The 22029-nt window shown below is 39.1% G+C and overlaps 1 protein-coding gene across 3 annotated transcripts in view; it reads left to right on the top strand.

Annotated features, from left to right (window-relative positions):
• Positions 1-22029, top strand: part of LOC136871749 (uncharacterized) — a 575821-nt gene that overhangs the window by 536724 nt on the left and 17068 nt on the right. For 2 of the 3 annotated variants that reach the window (XM_067145298.2, XM_067145296.2), the window contains exon 7: positions 18578-18735. In XM_067145298.2, coding sequence (XP_067001399.1) covers positions 18578-18735 — 158 coding nt within the window. The remainder of the gene's footprint in view (positions 1-18577; positions 18736-22029) is intronic. The other variant, XM_067145297.2, reaches the window with a different exon arrangement.

Here is a 22029-nt window from a genome sequence, read left to right as displayed (position 1 = left end):
ACCATGGTGATATCAAGAGGAGAAAGGCATTGTGAAAATTGATGGTCAAAGCCTTGAAATTGTGGACAGTTTCAAATACCTGGGGAGTGAACAGGGCAGTGCATTCTACCAGAGTGTAAGAAACCTTGTCTGGAATAAGGAAGTACAAGGGAAGTGAAAAGAGTTAATGTACAAAATTTATTATGTACTGATATTGACCTATGTGGCTGAGACCTGGGCAATGACAGGTACGGAGGAGAGTAGATTTCAGGCCAGCAAAATGAAATATCTAAGAATTGTGATAGGGAAGACAAGGAAAGACAGATTGAGAAAGAACGATGCGAGAAAGGAAGTCAGCATAGGAAATCTAAATGAGAGAATTGATAGGACTAAACTAAGATGGTTTGTACATGTAAGGAGGATGGAGGAGAAAAGAATACTTAACCCTAGAAATGGCAATGTTAAATCCTATGGTGGCAGCCATATTTGGCAGCTTTTACTTGTCTAAATAAAATACAAAATATCCGCAAGATACAAAATTAATCTATGAAGTTTTATATATGTACGTAAAGCTAATACACGGAGGATTGTCTTGGTGACACAAAATTACATAAATGTTTTCACTAGAAAAATGTAACATCTGTTCAAAAAGTGTAATTCCTAAATTCAAAATAATAATAAAATTTTTGATCATATGTGCACAAAACAGGAACATGTCACAAACAAACGGAGATACACAGATTGTAAATAATGTATCTGTAAGGCACTACCAAAAGTTTCATCACACTGAGAGGTATATTCTTCAAAATATTAGGAAAAATATATTGGCATGCAATAATTTAGAGGCGTGACCTTAGACCACGTTGTTATGATAAATTGCTTTATGGGTGGTTTGTCATCACTTTCACTTTCCGATATTTGATGTGAAGAAATAGGTGTTGAACATTACAATTCAAACTCATCCCGTTGCAAAATATGTAAAGATGTATTAGGGTTCTGTCTTAAAGGGAAAGCTGATGAGGATCCATCAGCACAATACAGTTTGCCAGTTGATTGCTAGAAGCCTCTGTAAACATAATCGTTTGGAGATCCATGAAGAAGGAGGATGTCTTTCCACAAATGGATCCACAAGACGAGCTGATATTGTTGTCATTGTCCGGGCGAAAGGTATGGGTATGGTGATTGATCCCACTGTAAGATCTGAGGTAAATGAACAGCAGCCTCTATTATGAACCATGCCTTGAGAATCTCAGAAAGAAGTACGAAATTACAAAAATGGGAAGTTATTGGACTTACGATTGGCGCTAGAGGGGCAGTTCGTAAGGAAATGCTGAACTTCTTAAGAATAAACAAAATCCCTGACTCTATCATCCAGACCATAGCAGACTTAGCGTTGAAAAATTCATTGGCAATTGTAAGAAACCACTTCTACTCCCTAACCTGAAGAAGCATATATTGGATTTTCTTTCTTAAATAAGATGTGAAAGAGACAATCTGCTTGCTGGTGGCAAGAGTAATCTTGAGTTATGACTTAAGCCCTGCTTAACACGTTGAGTGCCACACGGAAATTCATGGGATTTCTGTCTAGTGCCATGGGCTAACAACATCGAGTTACTCCCTGGTAAGTTTAAGTACTTTATCATATATATATCTGTATTGAACTGAGAATAAAGTGGGAACAATTTATGGGTCCACCTTTTCAATACAAAACAATCTTATAATGGTTGAATTACAACATTTTAATTAGTAATCAGGAATAGTTTCAACGCCAATTTCCGCGTCATCTTCAGCCAAAAATTGAGAACAGACAGACAAACATATCAAACATTTTGTGACGGAAATTCAAACTCTCAGGTTCTTAATGATTTCAATAAGCAAACTATTTTAAAATGTTACGTGTTGTTAGAGATTGAATGTTAGCATTTTAACTCAATGTTGTCAAATTCTCCTAGTTCATGTTCACTCATTTTAACTCTTAGCCCATTTCAATCATTTTACCACGAACCTGCTGCGCTGGCGTAGCAGGGGGAGAGGTGATACTTCCACGTGGCGCGTCCCAGGTGGGTCCTAACCGGCTTGCCAGCGGACTTGAGGGAAATAAAATACCTCTCGCAGACCAAACGCACTACCCCCTGCGGGTGGGTGACGCTCATGCAGTATACACCCGCGGGGCCCAAGGGTCTCAACTTGGGAGTGTGGATTGGCGACCACGGGGCCCTTAGCTGAGTCTTGGCATTGCTTAAACTTACTTGTGCCAGGCTCTTCACTTTCGCCTATCCTGTCCGATCTCCCTTGGTCAACTCTTGTTCTTTTCTGACCCCGACAGTATTAGAGCATCTGATCAAAAATTAGATGATGGCTTTTCCGGCGTTTGCTCTATTTTCGATCAGATTTTTGATATGTTCTATTGATGGAAAAATATCTAATTCCCTCCATGTGAACTTAGAATTTCCATTTAGTATTAGAGCATTTGAGGCCTAGGGAGTCTTTCATTTCACGCCCTTCTTGGCCCTTGCCTTTCTTCATCTGTTATTTCATCTTTCGAAGTGACAGATCCCTTCTTTCTTCTTTTCTCTCTCTCTCCTTACCCCTGTGGGTGGGGGACGCAGACGAATAATACACCCACTGTATCCCCTGCCTGTCGTGAGAGGCGACTAAAAGGGGCGACCAAGGGATGATTGAATTAGAACCATGAAACCACTTTTGATTTGTACCATCATGCGGGGAACACCATTGGTTGCCTGTACTTGCAAGTTGTACCACTATATTCGGTACGAAATGGGTTTGTGATTAGTAGCATCCTGGCCTGGGGGGTTCCACCCGTGTGTCGTACCCATGTGATCAACACCGTGGGTCTGGGCGTTGCCTGTGAGTTGTACCACTATATGAGCGACACCGTGGGTCTGCGTTGCCTGTGATTAGTATCCATTATGTGAGGAAAACCACGAGGCCCGTGGGACTGGCACCCGTGACTAGTACACCTAGGTGAGGAAACTCGTCGGTTTGCGTTGGCTATGAGTGGCACCATTGTGTGAGAAACACCATAGGTCTGAGTTACCTGTACGAAGTACAATACTTGTGAGCAGTACCATCTTGCGTGGAACACAGTGAGTCTTCGCTACTTTTGATTAGTACCCCAACATGGCAAATACCATGGTTCTACTTTACTTGCGACATGTACCATTCTGTGGGGCCTTAGACGTGGATTTTGCACCCCTGTAGACATCGAGCATCATTGTGCTTTACGAGTGGTCCCTTGGTCAGTAATAGTATTTGTTACGGAGTATAGTGGATGTGCAGAGGTGAAAGAAGGTGCGGGGGTGAACAGGTCTCAAAATACGAAATTAAAGTTAAGATAAAATTTAACAAGGTTATATTTTCTTTTCAAGATTAAGAAATAACAAATAGAACAGGTACTCAGTAGCCGAAACAATTCGAAAATGTACAATTACAGTGATTACAGGATTTGGGCTCCGAGAGCCAGACACACAATTCTTGAGCTATAAGCCCAACCTTATGATATACAGAATTCAACAAAGGGGCAGAAGACCCCAATCATGCCTAGGAGCACTTGCTCCTCTTTACACGGTAAAGCCTCCTCGAGGCATACAACAACTCAATTTTCAAGAAACAGCAACTCGCTCTCAAAATTTAAGCCTATCAAAGGCCACATCAAACTCCACATTCAAGTTGTCCTCCAAGGACATGAAAACAGGGGTAAAAGTACCCAACCTACTGAGGCCTATTAAGTAAAGAAACAGGTAAATTAGATTGCCTCTAAAATACCAACTTGAGAGGAGGCGTTCTTGCACTCTTAATACACTTTATATAAAACCTACTTGGCACTAGGCCGCTACTGCAAGGGCTAATCCCATACTAAAGAGGTGACTTTTAGAAGGAAACAATTTACATTAGGTTAAGGAAGAAACGGTTGTGAAAATAAGTTCACCTCAATGCAATATGAGTGGGAGCTCGAGAGGGTTAAGCACTCTCTATCCCAATATGTAGTTTAAAAGATAGAATTGATACTAAGTGTCTTTACATCTTAGGGGAAAAGTTACATGGTGGAAAGGCTTCGGACCTGCCCCGAGAGTTAAACTGCTGAGCTGACAAGAAAAGAAGTTATTAAACGGCCATTACCTGGTGGCTGAACTGCTGCCTGAAGAAAGAGGCGCTTCCCGCCCCCTGCTACGTACTTTACGCACTGATAGATGTTACTGAAGTGGCCCGGAGACCCGAAAATCAGCAGTTTATATACCCTCGTGGAAAGTTTGAGGCATTTCAGGAATGAGAACACCCTCCCACAAAAATTTTTTTGGTTAACGACGAAAACCCCTACACTAGATGAGGAAGAAACACCTTATTGGTGGAAAATTAATTACAGTAAATTATGATTGGCCAGTTTCAAAACTGGCAGAAAGAAAGGGTTAATATTGCCAACTTAAACAATAACTGAAAGAAATTTAACAAAGAACAAACTTATGAATTCATAATTTCTCCAAAAACATAGTTCTTTCACTTCGCACTAGGGTGCACAATTGTAGTTCTTCAGTAGTGCCATCTGGAAGAGAATGTCCACACTTCTTACTACAGGCAAAACAAAAATACATCGAAAACGACCCAGTTCAGAAACTTCAAAATTTCCAAGTAGTGACATCTTCTGAGAAACTTGAAAATTAACACAGTAGATAAAGTTCAGACTTCCTCCAGTAGAGGAGTTTCAACTGGCGCAAAGTTTGAATTAGCGGCGTGGGGGTGTACCACCCGGTACAGTATTATTTGCGATCCTTTTTTGAGTCTGATCCACTGTTTTTGTTTGTTTGTTTTTTGTTTTATTTTTTGTTGGGTTCATGTCCATCCCTTCATTCTTCATTACATTTTTTTTTATTTTTGTCAGTGGATGAAATTGAAATGTTTATTTCATTTCGTACCATTAGGGGATGATGACCTCGATATTAGGCCCCTTTAAACAACAAGCATCATCATCAATCATTTTAAATATAGTTACATTGTTCTAGTGCAATATCTTGTATGGTTATTTATATATGTGTCTGTCTGTTCGCAACTTTTGGCTGAAGATGCAAAAATTGGCATTTAAACTAGTCCTAATTACTAATTAAAATGTTGTAATTCAACCATTATAACATTGTTTTGTATTGAAAAGGTGGACCCATAAATTGTACCCATGTTACTCCCTGGTGCCAAAACATTCACAGGCTTAACAAAGCAAGTGATCGCTGAAATGAGGATATATTTATGATATATTAAGTTAACTGATATGTATATTTGGTCAAATATTGCGACGTATTGGTCATTACGAATTGTATATGTACATGCACCCCCATATGGGGTATCTACAGCATCATTGTCCGACTTGTTCAATATATTGTCCAGACTATGTTTTGTATTGAAAGGGTGGACACCTTAAACTTGTCTTTATCTGTTATCCTCGGTTCAATACGAACCCATTATGAAATTTTTTACTTTAAATTTAAACCCCCATATGGGGTTGCACTTATACAGTAGTTAATGTTCCAACGCTCGGCCATACTTACCTTTTCCTTTGCAGGGACACATGTCGTTGACTATGAGACACTTGTTAGCTTGTACGTACTGGAGCCGTACAAAGGTACGATCCCCAATTTTAGATTAGGAAATGTTTGTAAATGGTGATTTCTCGATTTATGGTTAGGAAATTTTCGTATAAAATTTTGTTATATAAAATTGTGAAGACCATGAGAAGTTGGTAAATTAGGATGTAAGAGCATAATATTACAAGAATTTGTAGTTAGGGAATATTGAATATGTACTGTATATAATTATGTTTGCATAACTTTTAGTTTGGGTAAGAGAACCTAGCAGTGATAATTATGCAGCATGGAAAACCAGTGACTATATTGTTGAAGACAGTTGAAGCCGGTCAAAGTGTTGCAACAGGTGGCTAGGAAACCTGGAGTACAGTAGGAAAGTGTATGCTGAAGATTGTAATGTGGATGGACGTGCGAGATCGCTATTTGCTCTATACTGGGTTCAAAATCACTAACTATATACTTCGTCTTCATCGTCTGACTTGTTCAGTATATTGTCCCGACTATGTGCACTAAGTCTTTTACTGCTAGATTTACTCATAGTGACTTAAAGAAAAGGGAAACTCACAGCACTGCACACTTCCATAAACAATCCTTGTGCGAGATAGACAATGACTTTGTCACCCTACACCCTTGATGTACCCATATGGGGTCACGCCAAAACAGGAATTGACGAATGAAAGGTGGACTATGCACGTACATAAATAGATAGCCAACAGATAGCAGGAAAATACTTTATACAGCTTCGAAACACACACTTACTGTGCACCCATATGGGTTCACACAGTTCTCCTTTCGAAGGAACGTACGACTCCATATGGGGACATGAAGTTCAAAAACTTGACCAGTCTCACATACCCAAATGGGGTCGCTTGGCACTTGATGTGTTAATCGAATCATATAAAATAAATATTATTCATATGAATTGATTAGGAGGACAATCTTTTGATTCCATAATTGGGGCAGCTATCAGGTGGATCATCTCTCTGTTGGTTCATTCTCAATAACCTCAAAGTCAGATAAGTCACTTCGCACTACTTCATTACTTATTTTCCATAATGAAGTGAAGATGCCATATTCAGACATACATTGTACTAAAAATGTATGTAAATAGTCAAATATCACACACACACACATGCACATAAATGTAGCACCAAATGGAAAACTAAAAAATAAAATGAAATAGAATAGCACAGGCCTGTGAAGGTTTGTTTTCAAGCACTACAAAAATGGCGCTCTAAAAGATGGTCGGAAGACTGCACTCATTTCTGTGCAATTGCAGACAAAGAGCTTGTAAATATGAATGAAACTGAACTCGCGGCTGCTGTGGACATCAAGAATGCCAAAATGTAGACTGTCGTGGCATCTGTTGAAGAAATGAGGAAATGAGAAGAAATACAAACATGTCGAATATTCGATGGTTGCCAGTTCTAGGGTTAAACAGAAGACGGAGATGAAGTTTGAGGGAAAGTGAGATGGAGACGTAGAACAGGGTGAATTGATTCAATAAAGAGGAGCAAGGAGAAGAAACCAGGACTGGAACAAAATGATGGAAGAGGAATGGTGGAAAGAGAGGGGAAGGTGAAATGCCATAAATGCCCTGACCCAGCAGGAGCTGGATAAAAGGAAATGAGGAGGGGGAATAAAAAGTATATAGGTACCCTTCTATACATAGGAACTAGAGCCACTACTGTCGCTACTACAAAAGGTTCCTGAGGACTTAATGTTGTTCAGTGCTACAAGATACCAGCAGAATGTGTGGAGCAACGAAGTCCTGCAACTTTAAACATGGAATGGCTATTCGTTGCCACACCTGTAAGCAATCGGTCGTGGTCCTTCTCAAGTTGTCCACATGACATGATTGTGAAGCAGAAATGTTGAGATTCAACCATAACAAAACGACGATTGTGTTCAGGGCTGAGGCACCTGCCTATAAACCACACGGTTCTCTGGTAAATTCTAAGTGCCATGTTCATCACTATATACAGCACCGCTACTGGTTCGTGGACGACTAGAGACATTTGATTTAAACACTTTGAGTGATACGACAGTTGTATAAGCAGGTTTGGTTGTCGAGAATGCCAGCTGAATGATGCACGATGGCCTGTACAGTGCTCACAGTAAAATTTAGCATAGGTGAGGTGGCAGTGTCGGGGCTACTTTTCAGGGAACAAACTTGGTCCTCTCTTAATATTACAGAGCATTAAGGGAGTAGGAAATAAGGAAATTCTCACCAGCTGTATGTTGTCTAATGTACAAGACCTCTTCAGAGATGATCTTTAAAGTGTGGAGAGGATTATGGACAATAAGGGTCTGGAAATACTGTCCAGTCTGGAGCTCTGGCCTCAATCCTGTCAGACACCGCTGGCAACTTCACCACTCCAAAACCCAACCCCCCACATCACTAGCTAAGAGTGCTACTGCATTCCAGGAAAAGTGGTCCTCCATTCCTCCGAAGAGGTGCCTATGCCTAGTACTCTGTCTCCATTGTAGAGTTCAAGCTCTAATAAAGGCGATTGATGGCCACTAGTGGACAGTACAGTAAATCTAAGGAATACTTAGAAGAGAGTTTTGACTCGGTCTCCATATACTGTACTTTTCATCACATGCTGTAATTTATGGTGATACAGAATATTTTTGAGAGTACGTAGACTCCTACATTTAAGGCATTGAGAGATCCTGGGTGTGCCATGAGGACAAACGCAGATTGAATGATGGCAGCTATATATGCTGGCTCCTGTACACATATAATTTGTTTGTCATTAATGTAACTCCCTCTGAATCAGTGGTAGATCCTAAAATAGGGGGTTCAAACCTGGCAGAGGTATTTGGATGTTTGAAGGGCAGAAAAAAATCAATTCGACACTCCATGTCGTGTGATGTTCGCAACAAGACTTCGTTAAAAACCTAATAGGGCTTATGGCCTAGTAACACAGATAAGCCATGCTGCTTGGCGACTAAGATAGGAAAATGTTTAAGTCTGTAAAAGCAAGGTAGAAAACTTTAGAATTTGAAAACTTAGTCACTAGAAAACAAGGTGAATAAAGGGTACACACTTGTGCGTCCTTACATTTTACATAGTTTCCTAGAGGGGTTTTACATTAAGTCTGTTGACTGCCTAGAAAACCTACATTCTAAGCCCTAACAAAAGTAGAAAACCCTACATTAAAATGTGAGGAAACTTGGATCGACCTGACAGTTACATGACAAGGGGAATGCTGGAATCTTCCCTTCGCCACACATCGATAAAGTTCACATAGTTAGGTGATAGTTCTGCTTTACCTTATGCTGCCATCTCTATGCCATAGCCAGCCTAGCCTCTGGATGAAGACCCCGAAGGAGACCTCCTCAACTCTCCTAGTCCCGAAGGAGTAATGACACTTTAAGATTCAAACTCTCAACTGTATACAGTGGCAGAGATCTGATTGGTTGATAAGACAGTAGTGACAACTCCAAAACAGCTGAAGGAGTTAAGGTTGTCAAAGCCTAAAACATGAACAGTTCCTGATCCAGGATCGAGAAGGCAGTGACTGATGATGTTCGCGAGTAACTATCTTGCTCAAGTTTTGCTATGTAATAGAGGTTCGTAATGATTACATTAGTGTAAGAGTGATCAGAAGTAAAATATTTAGATCACCTACTACATTCTCGTAAGTAAGATACCTGACATAATATCCATGGTCTTTGTGAGAAGTGAAGAACTATACAGATAACCTAAAACTCTTTGTTGACCCACTCAAAATGGCCACCTCTTTTGATAGAGGTCGGCATCTATCGAATTCAATGAATGAAAAAAATCAATGATACTTTTCCTCAACAGACACCAAGTGAGCCAACAATAACAACTCCGTAAATAACCCTCCACATCCTAACAGTGCATCAGGTAACCAAATGACAACCGTCACAAGTAGGCCTAGTAATGAACGTAATTCGAACTTAAGCTATTCTGCTGCAATACAGTCGTACCCCTCCAAAGAACAAGCTATTGTAATCGAATCTCATGATGGGATCAGTATCAAGGATTATGTGCTAGCCACCGCCGTCTCAATCCTATATACTGCCTGCTCATGCTATGTGGTTAACATGCTTCTCAGCGTGAGCTCTTAGTGTTACGAACCTCCGCTAGGGGCGCCAGCTAACGCACCCAACTTATCTCCGTACCCACGTTATTGTGTTCCAGTGCTTTTGCATTGAGCACTTACGTGTATGTCTCTGGTTGTAAAATAATGAATTGTTGTGCTCCTCTCTGTATATCATAGCAAGGAATCCAAATTCTTCAGGTGTGAGGATTCCTGAATTCCCCCCAAGTAAAAAACTTCGGGAAAATTGACTTAACGCTATATCAAGGCAAGGATCAACCAAGGGTAATGGATTCCATCCGATTATTCTCGTGTTTGTAGCCTGATTTTTAGAGATGGAGATAAAATATAAAACTAAAAGAAAAATACATTGAAGCCAGAGAGCGTGCTTAGTCGGTCTTCGAATTATCCCCATTACCTTCAAACCAGAAAAATAGCTCCACGAAAGACCAGACAGCGACAAGATATTTCTTCTGAAGAAATCTGTGATGAAACAAGCTCTTCAACCGCAGGAAATACATTGGATGGCGAGTACGAAATTCATTTGAACAACGATGTATCAATCCAAGTCAATAATCCAACGGGTAAAAATGACAGTAGTGATCAGAAAATCTGACATTAGAGGTTCCGATCAAGAATTCTGAGACTGCGATAACAGCTGATGACTAACCCTGATTGAGTTAAAAGGCTACAGAGACAATTCGAGGACAATCCAGAAACTGATCGTCTGAATAAAGTAAACAAATATAAAGGAAAACAACAGTTTTCTTAAAATCAAATCCATAATTTTCGCAAGACTAAATCCGGGCAGTCAGAACAGATCACGTGGTACTATGTGGCGTGGGGAATATTATCCCAAACGGTTACGAATATAGCAGGACTCCTGGTCTGCTATCAGCTCCATCACAAAGTACTGTGGACAGGTAGCCTAAATGGAAAATGTTGATAGTGTTTGTCGAGATTTCCCAATTAGTGAAGGAAAGACTTCGAGCTGAATGTACAGAAAACTCTCAGACCAACAGAGAGGAGTGTAACAGTGGTCGCTGTATAAATGGCTAATTAGGTATGGCTCCTCTACGACCGAACCAGTGACAAGTTCGTTTGCGTAGTCAGTCTTGAAGGTGTATGCGGCACAGATATGGTAACATCTCCTGCTCTCGCGAATTAACTGTTGTGTTTTCTTGTAATTCGACTTTCAAAGAAGTTCTCTTGTCCTGCTGCCTACTTCAGGCTTAGAAGTCTCCGATCTATCCCTTTTAATTCAGAAATTATTACTGTAATGCCTATCGGCAAAAACAATCCAGATTGTGTGCATTTCTATTCACCAGCAGATAAAAGACTTGCAATGGTTGAATGATGATTTCATCGAGTACGTTAAAATAATTTGGTTGGAATCAAAACGTGAAACATTGAAGTGTCTGACTAATAATATGGCAGATGCTGTCTTGCTAACTGCGAAATCTACAGTGGAATGTGTCTTATCTGTTACAAAATCTGTTATTTTATATTCACACTAGATGATTTTCTGGAGACGCAATAGAAGCTCTGTTTAGTGCAGTGAGATTGGGTGGTGTATTTAATGGCATGACGAACGTATCCTGAAAACTGGTCATGAACAAAGGGCCAGCGAAATAGTTATATAAATATTTTTGCGTCCACTGCTGGTAAATAACAGTAAGAAAAGGACTCAAAAGGTGCTCCGTTACTCGTGCTGAGAAAATTCTGAAATTTGTATGTACCACGCAGCAGTGGGATGATCCTAATATATCTACTGTAAGTGGTAAGATTGTATACATTTTACGTATCTATATCTAAAGTCAAGCTCATATGTGAAATGTTTCTTTATGTGCATTGTTACCGTGTTTTAGTGGTAGGTAGAGGTGAAAGAAGGTGCGGGCGTGAACGGGTCTCAAACTACGGAATCAAAGTTAATGTAAAATTTAACAAGGTTATATTTTATTTTTAAAATGAAGAAATAACAAGCATTGCAGGTACAGAGTAGCAAGTCAACAAAATGTAGGTACAATATTTACTGGATTTGGGCTCAGCGCCCTTACATCACAATTCGTGGGCAATCAGCCCAACCTTACTTCAAAATAAGTTTTACCAGAGGGGCAGAAAACCCCATTCATGTTCAGGAGCATTTGCTCCAAATTACACTGAAAAGCCTCCACGAGGCATACAACACTCAATTTTCGAAAAAAAGAGCCACTCGCTCTCAACTTTAGGCCTCTCAAAGGCCACACCAAACTCCACCTTCAAGTTGTCCTCTCAGGACATAGACACAGGGGTAACATACCCAACCTACTGAGGTCAATTAAATGAAAAAGGGTAATTACAATGACCTCTAAAGAAACAATTTGAGAGGAGGCGAACTGCACTCCTAATGTATTTGTTTCAAAACCTAATTTGGCACTAGGCCGCTGATGCAAGGGCTAATCCCATACTACGGAGGTGACTTTAGAAAAGAAACAAATTTACATAATGTTAAGGAAGAATAGGTTGAGAAAATAAGTTCACCTCAAAACAATATGAGTGGGAGCTTGAGAGGGTTACGCACTCTCTATCCCAATACGTAGTTTAAAAGATAGAATAGATAAAAGTTTCTTTACATTTTTAAGGAAGGTTACATAATGGAAAAACTTCGGACCCGCCCCGAGAGTTAAACTGCTGAGCAAGCAAGAAAAGAAGCAATTAATCGGCCATTACCTGGTTGTTGACTGTCGCCGAAGAAAGAGGTGCTTCCCGCCCCCTGCTATGTACTTTACACACTGAAAGATGGAACAGAAGTGGCCCGGAGACCCTAAAATCAGCAGTTTATATCCTCTCGTGGAAGGTTCGAGGCGTTAGGGGAATGAAAACACCCTCCCACAAACTCTTTATTGGGTAGGATACCGCAACATATTCAAGTTGGGGGAAGATACCACTGATTGGTCAGAAATTAATAAAAGAAATTCGGGATTGGCTAAATACAAAACAAGGGGAAAGAGAGGGGTATACAGCCAACTTAAACAATAACAGAAAGAAATTTAACAAGAAACAAACTTTTGAAATAAAAATTTCTCCAAAAAAAATAGTTCTTTCACTCCGCACTAGGGTGCACTATTGTTGATCTTCAGTAGTGTCCTCTAGCAGAGAAAGTTCACACTTCTTTCTACAAGCAAAACAAAAATATGTCGAAAATGACACAGTTCAAAAACTCTAAAATTTCCAGGTAGTGACATCTTCTGAGAAACTTGAAAATTAATACCGTCAATGAAGTTCAGACTTCTTCCAGCAAAGGAGTTTCAATTGGCGCACATTTTAAATTAGCGGCGTGGAGGTGTACCGCCCGGTACATGCATTATCTTCTCAATTAGTAACATGTTAAGGATTATTTTTCATTTTATATTGGTGTTACGGACAAACTCTCATTTAACCTACATGTGCTCTGGGTGCGGTGAGTGCTGCCATCTGCAGTGTCGCCGTAAACGCAATTCTTGCGGCACAGAGCAGGCAGTATATAGAGATTGAGACGGCGGTGGTGCTAGCTATAGTAAACTTACAACCCCTAGCAACATTCGGTTTGTTATTTCGTATATCGAACGGAAGGATATGCATCTTTCTCTCTAGTAAGAAAAATGTTGAAGATCTGATATTGACAAACCCTAAGATCTTAATAAACAATGTATCACTGGAAATATGACCCCTTCTAACAAAAAAAACAAGCATATTATGTTATCCAACATCTGTCCAGTGATCCCAAACTATGTTATTGAGGAGGAATTGTTAAAACTCGGTGTGAAAATCATGTCTAGGATTACCCCCAATCAGAGCAGGTTTGTCAATTCCAGGATTCTCCCACATTTTAAGCTTTCAAAGACAAATGTACATTCAAAATGAAGACTTTGATAAACTCCCTGAATCCCTTCATCTCGAATACGATGGTACAAACTACTGGATTTACCTATCATCTGACTCGCCCACTTGTTTTCTCTGCCATACCGAAGGACATCTGGCCAAAAATTGTCCTAACAACGTATCACTTCCAAAAGATGAATCCTCTTCGAATCGTTTTCCTCAGCTCCAAGAGATTTCACAAAAGTCAGAGGTCGAAAACCCCAAAACAGACATCGGTACTTCGAGCTCTCTCCCAAAAGATAGGCCTATTCAAGAAGCCACTTCACTGACCAACCCTGACTTAGCACTTAACCAAGTCTGTAATGATCCTCCCTCCTTCAGAATTCCAATTGAGAGAGAAATTGCAGCACCTATGGAAACACACGCCACCCCTACAACAGTGAATTTTCCTGGATGTAAAAGGCCAATTTCACTAGCTAGTAATGAAACAACTAATCCAAATCCTCCTGATAGCAACAAATCCATACTGGCCTCTCTTGAACAAATCAAAAACTGTAAGACAAATCACACTTCCAAGAAACCCAAGACAGACACACAAAAATCAATTAGTGATATGCTCCTGCCAGTGAAACAAGTTCTGGAAGCCGATCCATCAATATACCCCCTCAGCTACCTGCAGCTCCAATCCTTCCTTGAAAATACAGTTGGTCCAAGGACATATCAGTAATTGCTTCAAACTACACACAAGACATAGAAGGTCTTGCTAAAGCCCTTCAAGAACTCTATCCTTACTATACCGATAAAAGCATAAGAAACAAAAGCACTCGAATAGTAAAAAAACTACTGAAATCCACCAGTCAGAGTGAAGACCCAACGCATATCAATGTAACGCCAGACTATTCCAGTGACGACAATTCCTTCCCAGTATAACAATGGAGATAAACCTCCTTTTGCTTTTGATCATTATTATGACAACATTACTCCAATGGAATCTTAACAGTTATCGATCACAGTTAGAATATCTGCAACTCCTAATAAATAAACACCAACCATCTGTTATCTGTCTCCAAGAAACAAACTTTCAGAACGACTTTGCTGCCAATCTAAGACTCTACAGTGTGTATCACAAAAATAGAACTAATGTGAATCATGTGGGTGGAGGAGTAGCTACTTATATCAAAAACAATATCTATGCCAAAGAAATTACTGTTAACACTAATTTGGAAGCTGTAGCAATTTCAGTACATCTATCACCTTCTCTATGTATCTGCAATGTTTATATTCCAAACATTTATTTGTTTCAAGGTGATCTACGAAACCTTATGCACAAACTACCTAAACCATTCATCCTAGCAGGTGACTTCAACAGCCACAACACGTTATGGGGTAGCCATAGTTCTGATGCAAGAGGAAAAGAGATAGAAAAGATACTTGGTGAATTTGATTTAATTCTAATGAACTCTACTGCTCCAACTCTCTTTGACATAGCCCACGGCACCTGCAGTAGTATAGACCTAACCATCTGCACACCGGACGTAGCAACCCTTTTCAACTGGTCTGTTTATTCAACACTCCAAGGAAATAGTGACCACTTCCCGATACTAATCAATAATGAAAATTCTTCTGTCAACTCCTCATTTATTAACAACTCTAAATGGAACTTAAATAAGGCAGATTGGACGAAATTTAGGCAGACAGTCAATAATCAGTTAAAAGACTTAACCCCTCCAAATGATTTCCCTTCTAAGCACATAAATACCATTGTTCAAGATTTCACAGAAGTTCTTGTTAAATCTGCAGGCATGAGTGTTCCAAAAGTAATCTCAAATTCCTTTAAGAAAACAGTACCTTGGTGGAACGACACTTGTAAGGAAGCTATTAAGAATAAGAATCACGCTTTCTACCTCTACAAAAGAAAACCCACACCTGAAAATAAAGCCCAATTTCATAAATTTAGAGCAATCGCTCGAAAAAAAATTAAACTCAGCAAAAAGAATTCATGGCTATCATTTGTCTCCTCGCTAAGTTCCCAAACCCCACAAAAGGAAATGTGGAATAATCTTCAAAGAATAAATGGCAAATATAATCACTTCTACATTACTTCCCTCAGAAACTTGGTTGATGGAACCTTCATAAACAAACCTCAAAACATCGCTGATAAATTAGCTGACACATTTGCCGAGATGTCTAGTGACAAAAATTTTGATCCCGAATTTCTCCATACAAAGAAATCCAGTGAATCTGTTGATCTAAGGAAAGCCATCTCTGACCCCAACTATAATCTAAACGATGCTTTTCAACTACAGGAAATAATTATTGAACTTCACAAATGTGGCAAATGTAGTCCTGGTCCAGATACGGTCCCTTATGAATTTCTGAAACAGCTTCCACTAAATGCAATAAATTATCTTCTGGCCATTTTCAACCACATATGGAGCTCTAAGACTTTTCCTGATCAATGGCGAAATGCCATTGTAGTTCCAATACCCAAACGAGGGAAAGACAACTCAATTGCAGAAAATTATCGCACTATTGCTTTAACTAATGCGATGTGTAAACTCGCGGAGAAAATAGTCAACAAAAGATTACGCTGGTATCTCGAACACATAAATTTCTTCAGTAATGTGCAAAACGGGTTCCGTAAAGCACACTCCACAACAGACACTTCGATAAGTCTGCAATCTGAAGTACAGGAAGCGTTCCTCAATAACCAACACCTAATAGCAGTCAGTTTAGATATTAATAAGGCATATGACATGGTATGGAAAGACTATGTAATCAAAGTACTAATGACATATAATATATCTGGAAATATCGTATATTTCATTTATAATTTTCTCCAAATGCACCAAATTCAAGTTAGAGTAAATGGAATGCTGTCAAAGGAAGTAGTAATCAACAATGGAGTCCCACAAGGATCAGTTATCAGTGTAACACTGTTTCTTGTGGCAATTATTGGTATAGTCTCTAACATCCACTCACCAGTTAAGTGTTGCCTTTTTGCTGACAATTTGATAATCTTCTGCTCAGGGAAAAACATTACGACGACTCAACTCCTATTACAAGAATCAATTGTAAATATTCAAAACTGGACTAAAACCACAGGGTTCAAATTTTCTAAAACTAAAACCAAATGTATTCTCTTCTCCAAAAATAAACATATCATCCCTAACCCTGAATTATATATGGAAGACCATAAAATTGAATCAGTTAAAACTAAAATTCTAGGACTTTTATTTGATAACAAGCTCACCTGGACCCCATACCTTAAAAATCTTAGACGAGTGTCAAAGAAGAATGAATATCATGAAAATTCTCTCAGCAAAAAACTGGGGAGCAGACTACCATGTCCTAATGAACACATACAGAGCCACAATCAGAGCCAAACTAGATTATGGCAGTATCTGCCAGACCATCTACTCTTAAGATCCTTGATACCTTCCAATCTTCAACTCTTCGAATTGCCCTAGGAGCCCATCGCTCCAGCCCCATATCTAGTATAGAGATTGAAGCCAACGAACCACCACTTGAAATCAGACGTAAACAGCTGAGTTTGACATACGCACAAGATAGCTGGCTCAAGTAACCAATACTTGAAAAAACACCTACTTTCAAAGAAACATAAAGGAAAACTAACTGAATCTCAACCCCAACCCTTGAACATCAGAATATACAATCTTCTCGAAGAACTAAACCTCAGCCTTCCACCCATCTTATTTCCATACAACCCTATAGATACCCATCCATGGAAAGCTCATTTGCCTCCAATCAACTGGGAATTGAACAACAATCTTAAAGCTCAAACTGACACAGCGAAATCCCAACAGTTATTTAATGAAATTTGTAATAGATAATCATATAGTGCAATTTATACTGATGGGTCAAAATTCAATGAGAGAAATGGTTGTGCAGTGAAATATAAAGACTATAGTAAGCTATACAGATTACCAGATCTTTTCAGTTTTTACAAGTGAACTATATGCTCTTAAACAGGCCATGATTCATATTTCTAAAGCAAGCTACAATAACTCATTCATAATATTCTCTGATTCCAAAAGTGCATTAACTTCAATACAAAATCCATTACCGAGCTCGATAGCTGTAGTCGCTTAAGTGCGGCCAGTATCCAGTATTCGGGAGATAGTAGGTTCGAACCCCACTATCGGCAGCCCTGAAGATGGTTTTCTGTGGTTTCCCATTTTCACACCAGGCAAATGCTGGGGCTGTACCTTAAATATGGCCACGGCCGCTTCCTTCCCAGTCCCAGCCCTTTCCTATCCCATCGTCGCGACGTAAAGCCAATAGCAAAAAAAAAAATCCATCAACAACACCACACCTTGTTCAAGAAATTCAAATGCTGTACCACAAGATCAAGATTGCAGGAAAAAATGTTATTTTTATGTGGATACCATCTCGCAGAGGAATACCGGGCAACGAATCTGCTGATCAAGCAGCAAAAGAAGCTACTATTTTTTTCCTTTGCATTTTTTAAATTACAATATTATTATTATTATTATTATTATTATTATTATTATTATTATTATTATTATTATTATTATTACTACTATTATTCTGTAATCATATGTAAGAGTCGCGATAAGACCTTGGAGTTACAGCGACTATAAACAACCCTAATAAAAATAAATTCAAAAAAAGTTCCTGATCAAGTTACAGTTCAATCCAATATATGACACTTAGACACAACAGTGGTGACATCTTGTGAAGATACATAAAACATAGTTGACATGGTAGTGTTCAGGTAATCTCAATTATGTTACACTGCTGTTAGTTGATGAAGTGGGAATTCAAACTCAGGGAGAGGCTATGCTACTATCACAGTTGTTGTTGTTGTTGTTGTTGTTGTTGTTGTTGTTGTTGTTAATTGCAATCCGATTATGCATTTATATATTTCCTCAGTTTTGAAAATGTGCTAATTGTAAAATGTTAAAGGAAAAAATGTTTGGTGATAGGTTAAGTTGCCTCATGATTCAAACCTCCATCCTCTGGTGGCCTGCTTTTAACACCTCACTCTAAGCTAATACATGGGTATCAAGCCAGCTCTGTTCTAACTCGTGACCTAATATGACCTAGTTTCATTTTTGCTTACAGTTTTGGACGAGGTTGGGTCCCGAGGGGGTGAACCGCCCCCTGGCCCAGCCGTGTTGAAGACTCGAAGCCTTCCAGCGTGGGTCAGGTCAAGATCGAGACCTTTATCAACAGAAGATGATCTTGCCGAACTCTATGCAAAGGTTAGACCTTTAATCTTACACAATAGTATTTATACTACTAGACAGGAATCTGGGTGGTGAAGAAAGTGTTCAAATACTTTTAAGCATTAAACAATTGAAGCATGCCACCGAGCAATGCTGTATGGCACTTTTATCAAAATGGTCAGGAACAAAAAGAAATGTTTCTTCATAGCACATACATTAATTTTTAAATTTAAAACAACAAAATGTAATTATTGGTGAATAACAAATCGCGTTCAACCGTTGGATGCTGTAGTGCCACTCCAATGGCAGTGCAACATCTGTTTGAAATCTCAATACAGTGCTGTATACGAATGCCTGTGCAGTGTTGTTCCATAGCAAACGAAGCATACGTGAACATAATATCAGAAAATACATCTATTACATGAACGTAACACACATTACACTATATTTATCAGTTAACATTGTTGATATTACTTTGAAAATAATTGATATCATCATACTTCAGAGAGTCTGATTAAAATGGAAAAATCAGATAGATTTAGACTATTAAACTGTCATTAAAACTTAATTTAAAAATGCAATCATATCAAGGTATACAATACTCCGCAAAGTTAAAACAGCAGTACTAGTCTTCAGAAATGAGATTTTCATAAAAATTCCTCTATTCTGTGCTCAGATACTTGTAGATCTAGTAAATCATTTTTCTTTTCTTTGGTGATGGGAAGTGGGCTTACATGGAAAGAACGAAGATTCTGTAACAGAGTACTTGCTGAAACTGTTGGTTGATGTTGCCTTATTCTAGTTCAATATAGCGTATCTTGTCCATGGATAATACAGCACAACAAAACAAAGATTTCATTAATCCTTTACGTAAGATGAGGGACGTTGTTTTTTGACACAGAAGGAACTGTTCATCTCTGTAATAGTAAGATACTCTCTGGCACTTCAGTGGAATGATGCTGTATAGCAAACAAGATGGTGGACTCTGGAAGTTTAAATGTTTCACTTAATTACTTAATGACTTAATAGGTCAAAGAAAACAAAAACTTACCATGTCTCAGTGGAATGATGTGAAACAGAAGTAGTTATGGGACTCCAAAATGTCATACAAAAGCCAAAGAGGTGGCTGTAAAGAAGTCTCTATATAAAGTGAGTTGAAAAACGCTGTACGTGTTATTGCTTCTGCTGTACACAAAATTTCTGATCTCCAGATTGTCATTCATAATATTCATGTTCCTATAAATTAATTCAGGAGCTGTCTGGCTGAGGGGATAAAGGTGTTATCGGTTCCCCTGGAAGGACATGGGTTAGATTTCCCGTCAGGAAGTTGAAAAATTTAAGAAACAAGATTTTCACTTTTGGAGGTGCATATGGCTCTGGGGTTCACTCAGCCTCCACCAAAAATGAGTACCAGGTTAATTCTTGGGGGCAAAGGTGGTCGGGCATAGAACTAACTATTCTACCCCACCAAGTGCCGAGGTTAAGGATAGTGGAAGCCTTTACCTTCCAGGCCCCAGGGGCTCTCAACTTGGGAGCATGGGTTAGCGACCATGGGTCCCTTTGCCGAGTCCTGGCATTGCTTCCACTTGCTTGTGTCAGGCTCCTTGCTTTCATATATCCTATCCGTTGGTATTACAGCACTCGAGGCCTAGGGAGTCTTCCACTTTCATGCCCTTCCTGGCCATTGTCTTCCTTTGACCGATAACTTCATTTTGTTGAAGTGTCGGATCCCTTCCACTTTTTCTTTCTGATTAGTGTTATATAGAGGATAGTGGCCTAGTTGTACTTCCTCTTAAAATAATAATCGCCACCATCACCTTTACTTTCCACCCCTCCCAGGGCCTTCATGGGCTGTGCGGAGAATTAATGTATGGTGCTATTTTTATGTACTTTTCAAATGTTATGACTGATAGTGAATGTAAGCATCATAATGAAAGACGGATTATAATTTTAACCCGTTAGCTGCCATGCTACATTTGACAAGCCCCCACTTGTCATTTTCAATGGAAGAGGATTTCTTCTTATTTCCTATTTTATTGTGCATGTGTACATGGTAATAAACCATAAACGAGGCAAAAATCTTAATATTCAGGGACTGAAGGTGGGGTGACTCTCAACAAACCTTGATTTCTACGGCACAGAATGTCTAGGCGAGATCACTTCCATTTAAAATGTCCAGAAGCAATCTTGACCAAGACTGGATTGTGGCTGTTCAGTACTGCTCTGCACATGTAATATGATCTGGCCCTTACCTGCCAACTGATTTACCAGTTTTTGACAATGGAAAAAAAGTGTGTACTCCTTGAAATATGTTAAAACTGTTACATTAATTTTTAAGTGAGATGATTTTAAAATTTGGTTTTGATTAAGGAGTGTGTGCTAGCACAAGTAATTACGGTAGTTGTATGCTACATAACCTTAAAGTGTTACATCTCTTATGTGATTTTTGAGCCGTTTCTTTGCTTTTTATGTTTGTAATCCATCTTATTAGTCGGTTCATCAATAAATAACATACATCATTGTTTGACTGATACTCCCTTTAAAACTACTTTGATTTTGAAATATTTGGTTATAGACAGCTGATTAAGAGCTAATATGTATTGTGATGTAAGATGCCTATTTCCTTGATATAAGGATTAAATTGTTTATTTTAATTATTTTACATTTTTGTCTCTACCGTAAAAATGGAAAATGTGCCATATAGCGTCGTTCGGCGGCATACTTCAATTGTAGACACAAGAACATTCAGAATAATCGTTAGTAATCTGTCAGATGGGGTTATTTACTTGTGCATATCATAATCATCATAATAATCATTTGTTTGCTCCAGCAAGCCTGGTGCAATTATGTACGAGCCTCCTCCAGTTTGTCCTGTCCATCCACAGATGTTGTTCATATATGCGATACCAGTTTACATCTGACTTTATGAGGTCCTTGAAAATCTGCTTGTCCTGGATATTACAAGGTCTTCCCCTTGGTCTCTTTCCAGGAACACTGAGGTCAAAGCATGTTTGAGGAGTCCTATTTAGATGCATTATTTTCATGTGGCCATACCATTGCAATCTATTCACTTCAACGCTTCCCAGCAGGCTTCTTTTCAATCCAAGCTGTTGTCGGATATCCACATTCCGTATTTTATCCATTATTGTTTTTTGTAGGCAATAGCAGAGGAACTTCATTTCTGTTGCCTGAAGGCGACTCTTTCTTGATCCAGTAAGTGTTGCTGCTTCCAGACCATACGTCAACATAGGTACCAAATGTATTTTGTACAAGCTGATCTTGGAAATTAACGAAAACATTTCACCCCAGAATATTTGACGTACAGTGTGA

This window comes from Anabrus simplex, chromosome 4 (assembly GCF_040414725.1).
Source record: "Anabrus simplex isolate iqAnaSimp1 chromosome 4, ASM4041472v1, whole genome shotgun sequence".
Taxonomy (NCBI): domain Eukaryota; kingdom Metazoa; phylum Arthropoda; class Insecta; order Orthoptera; family Tettigoniidae; genus Anabrus; species Anabrus simplex.
Note: the sequence above shows the minus strand (reverse complement) of the source record. Positions and strands in the feature narration are given on the sequence as shown.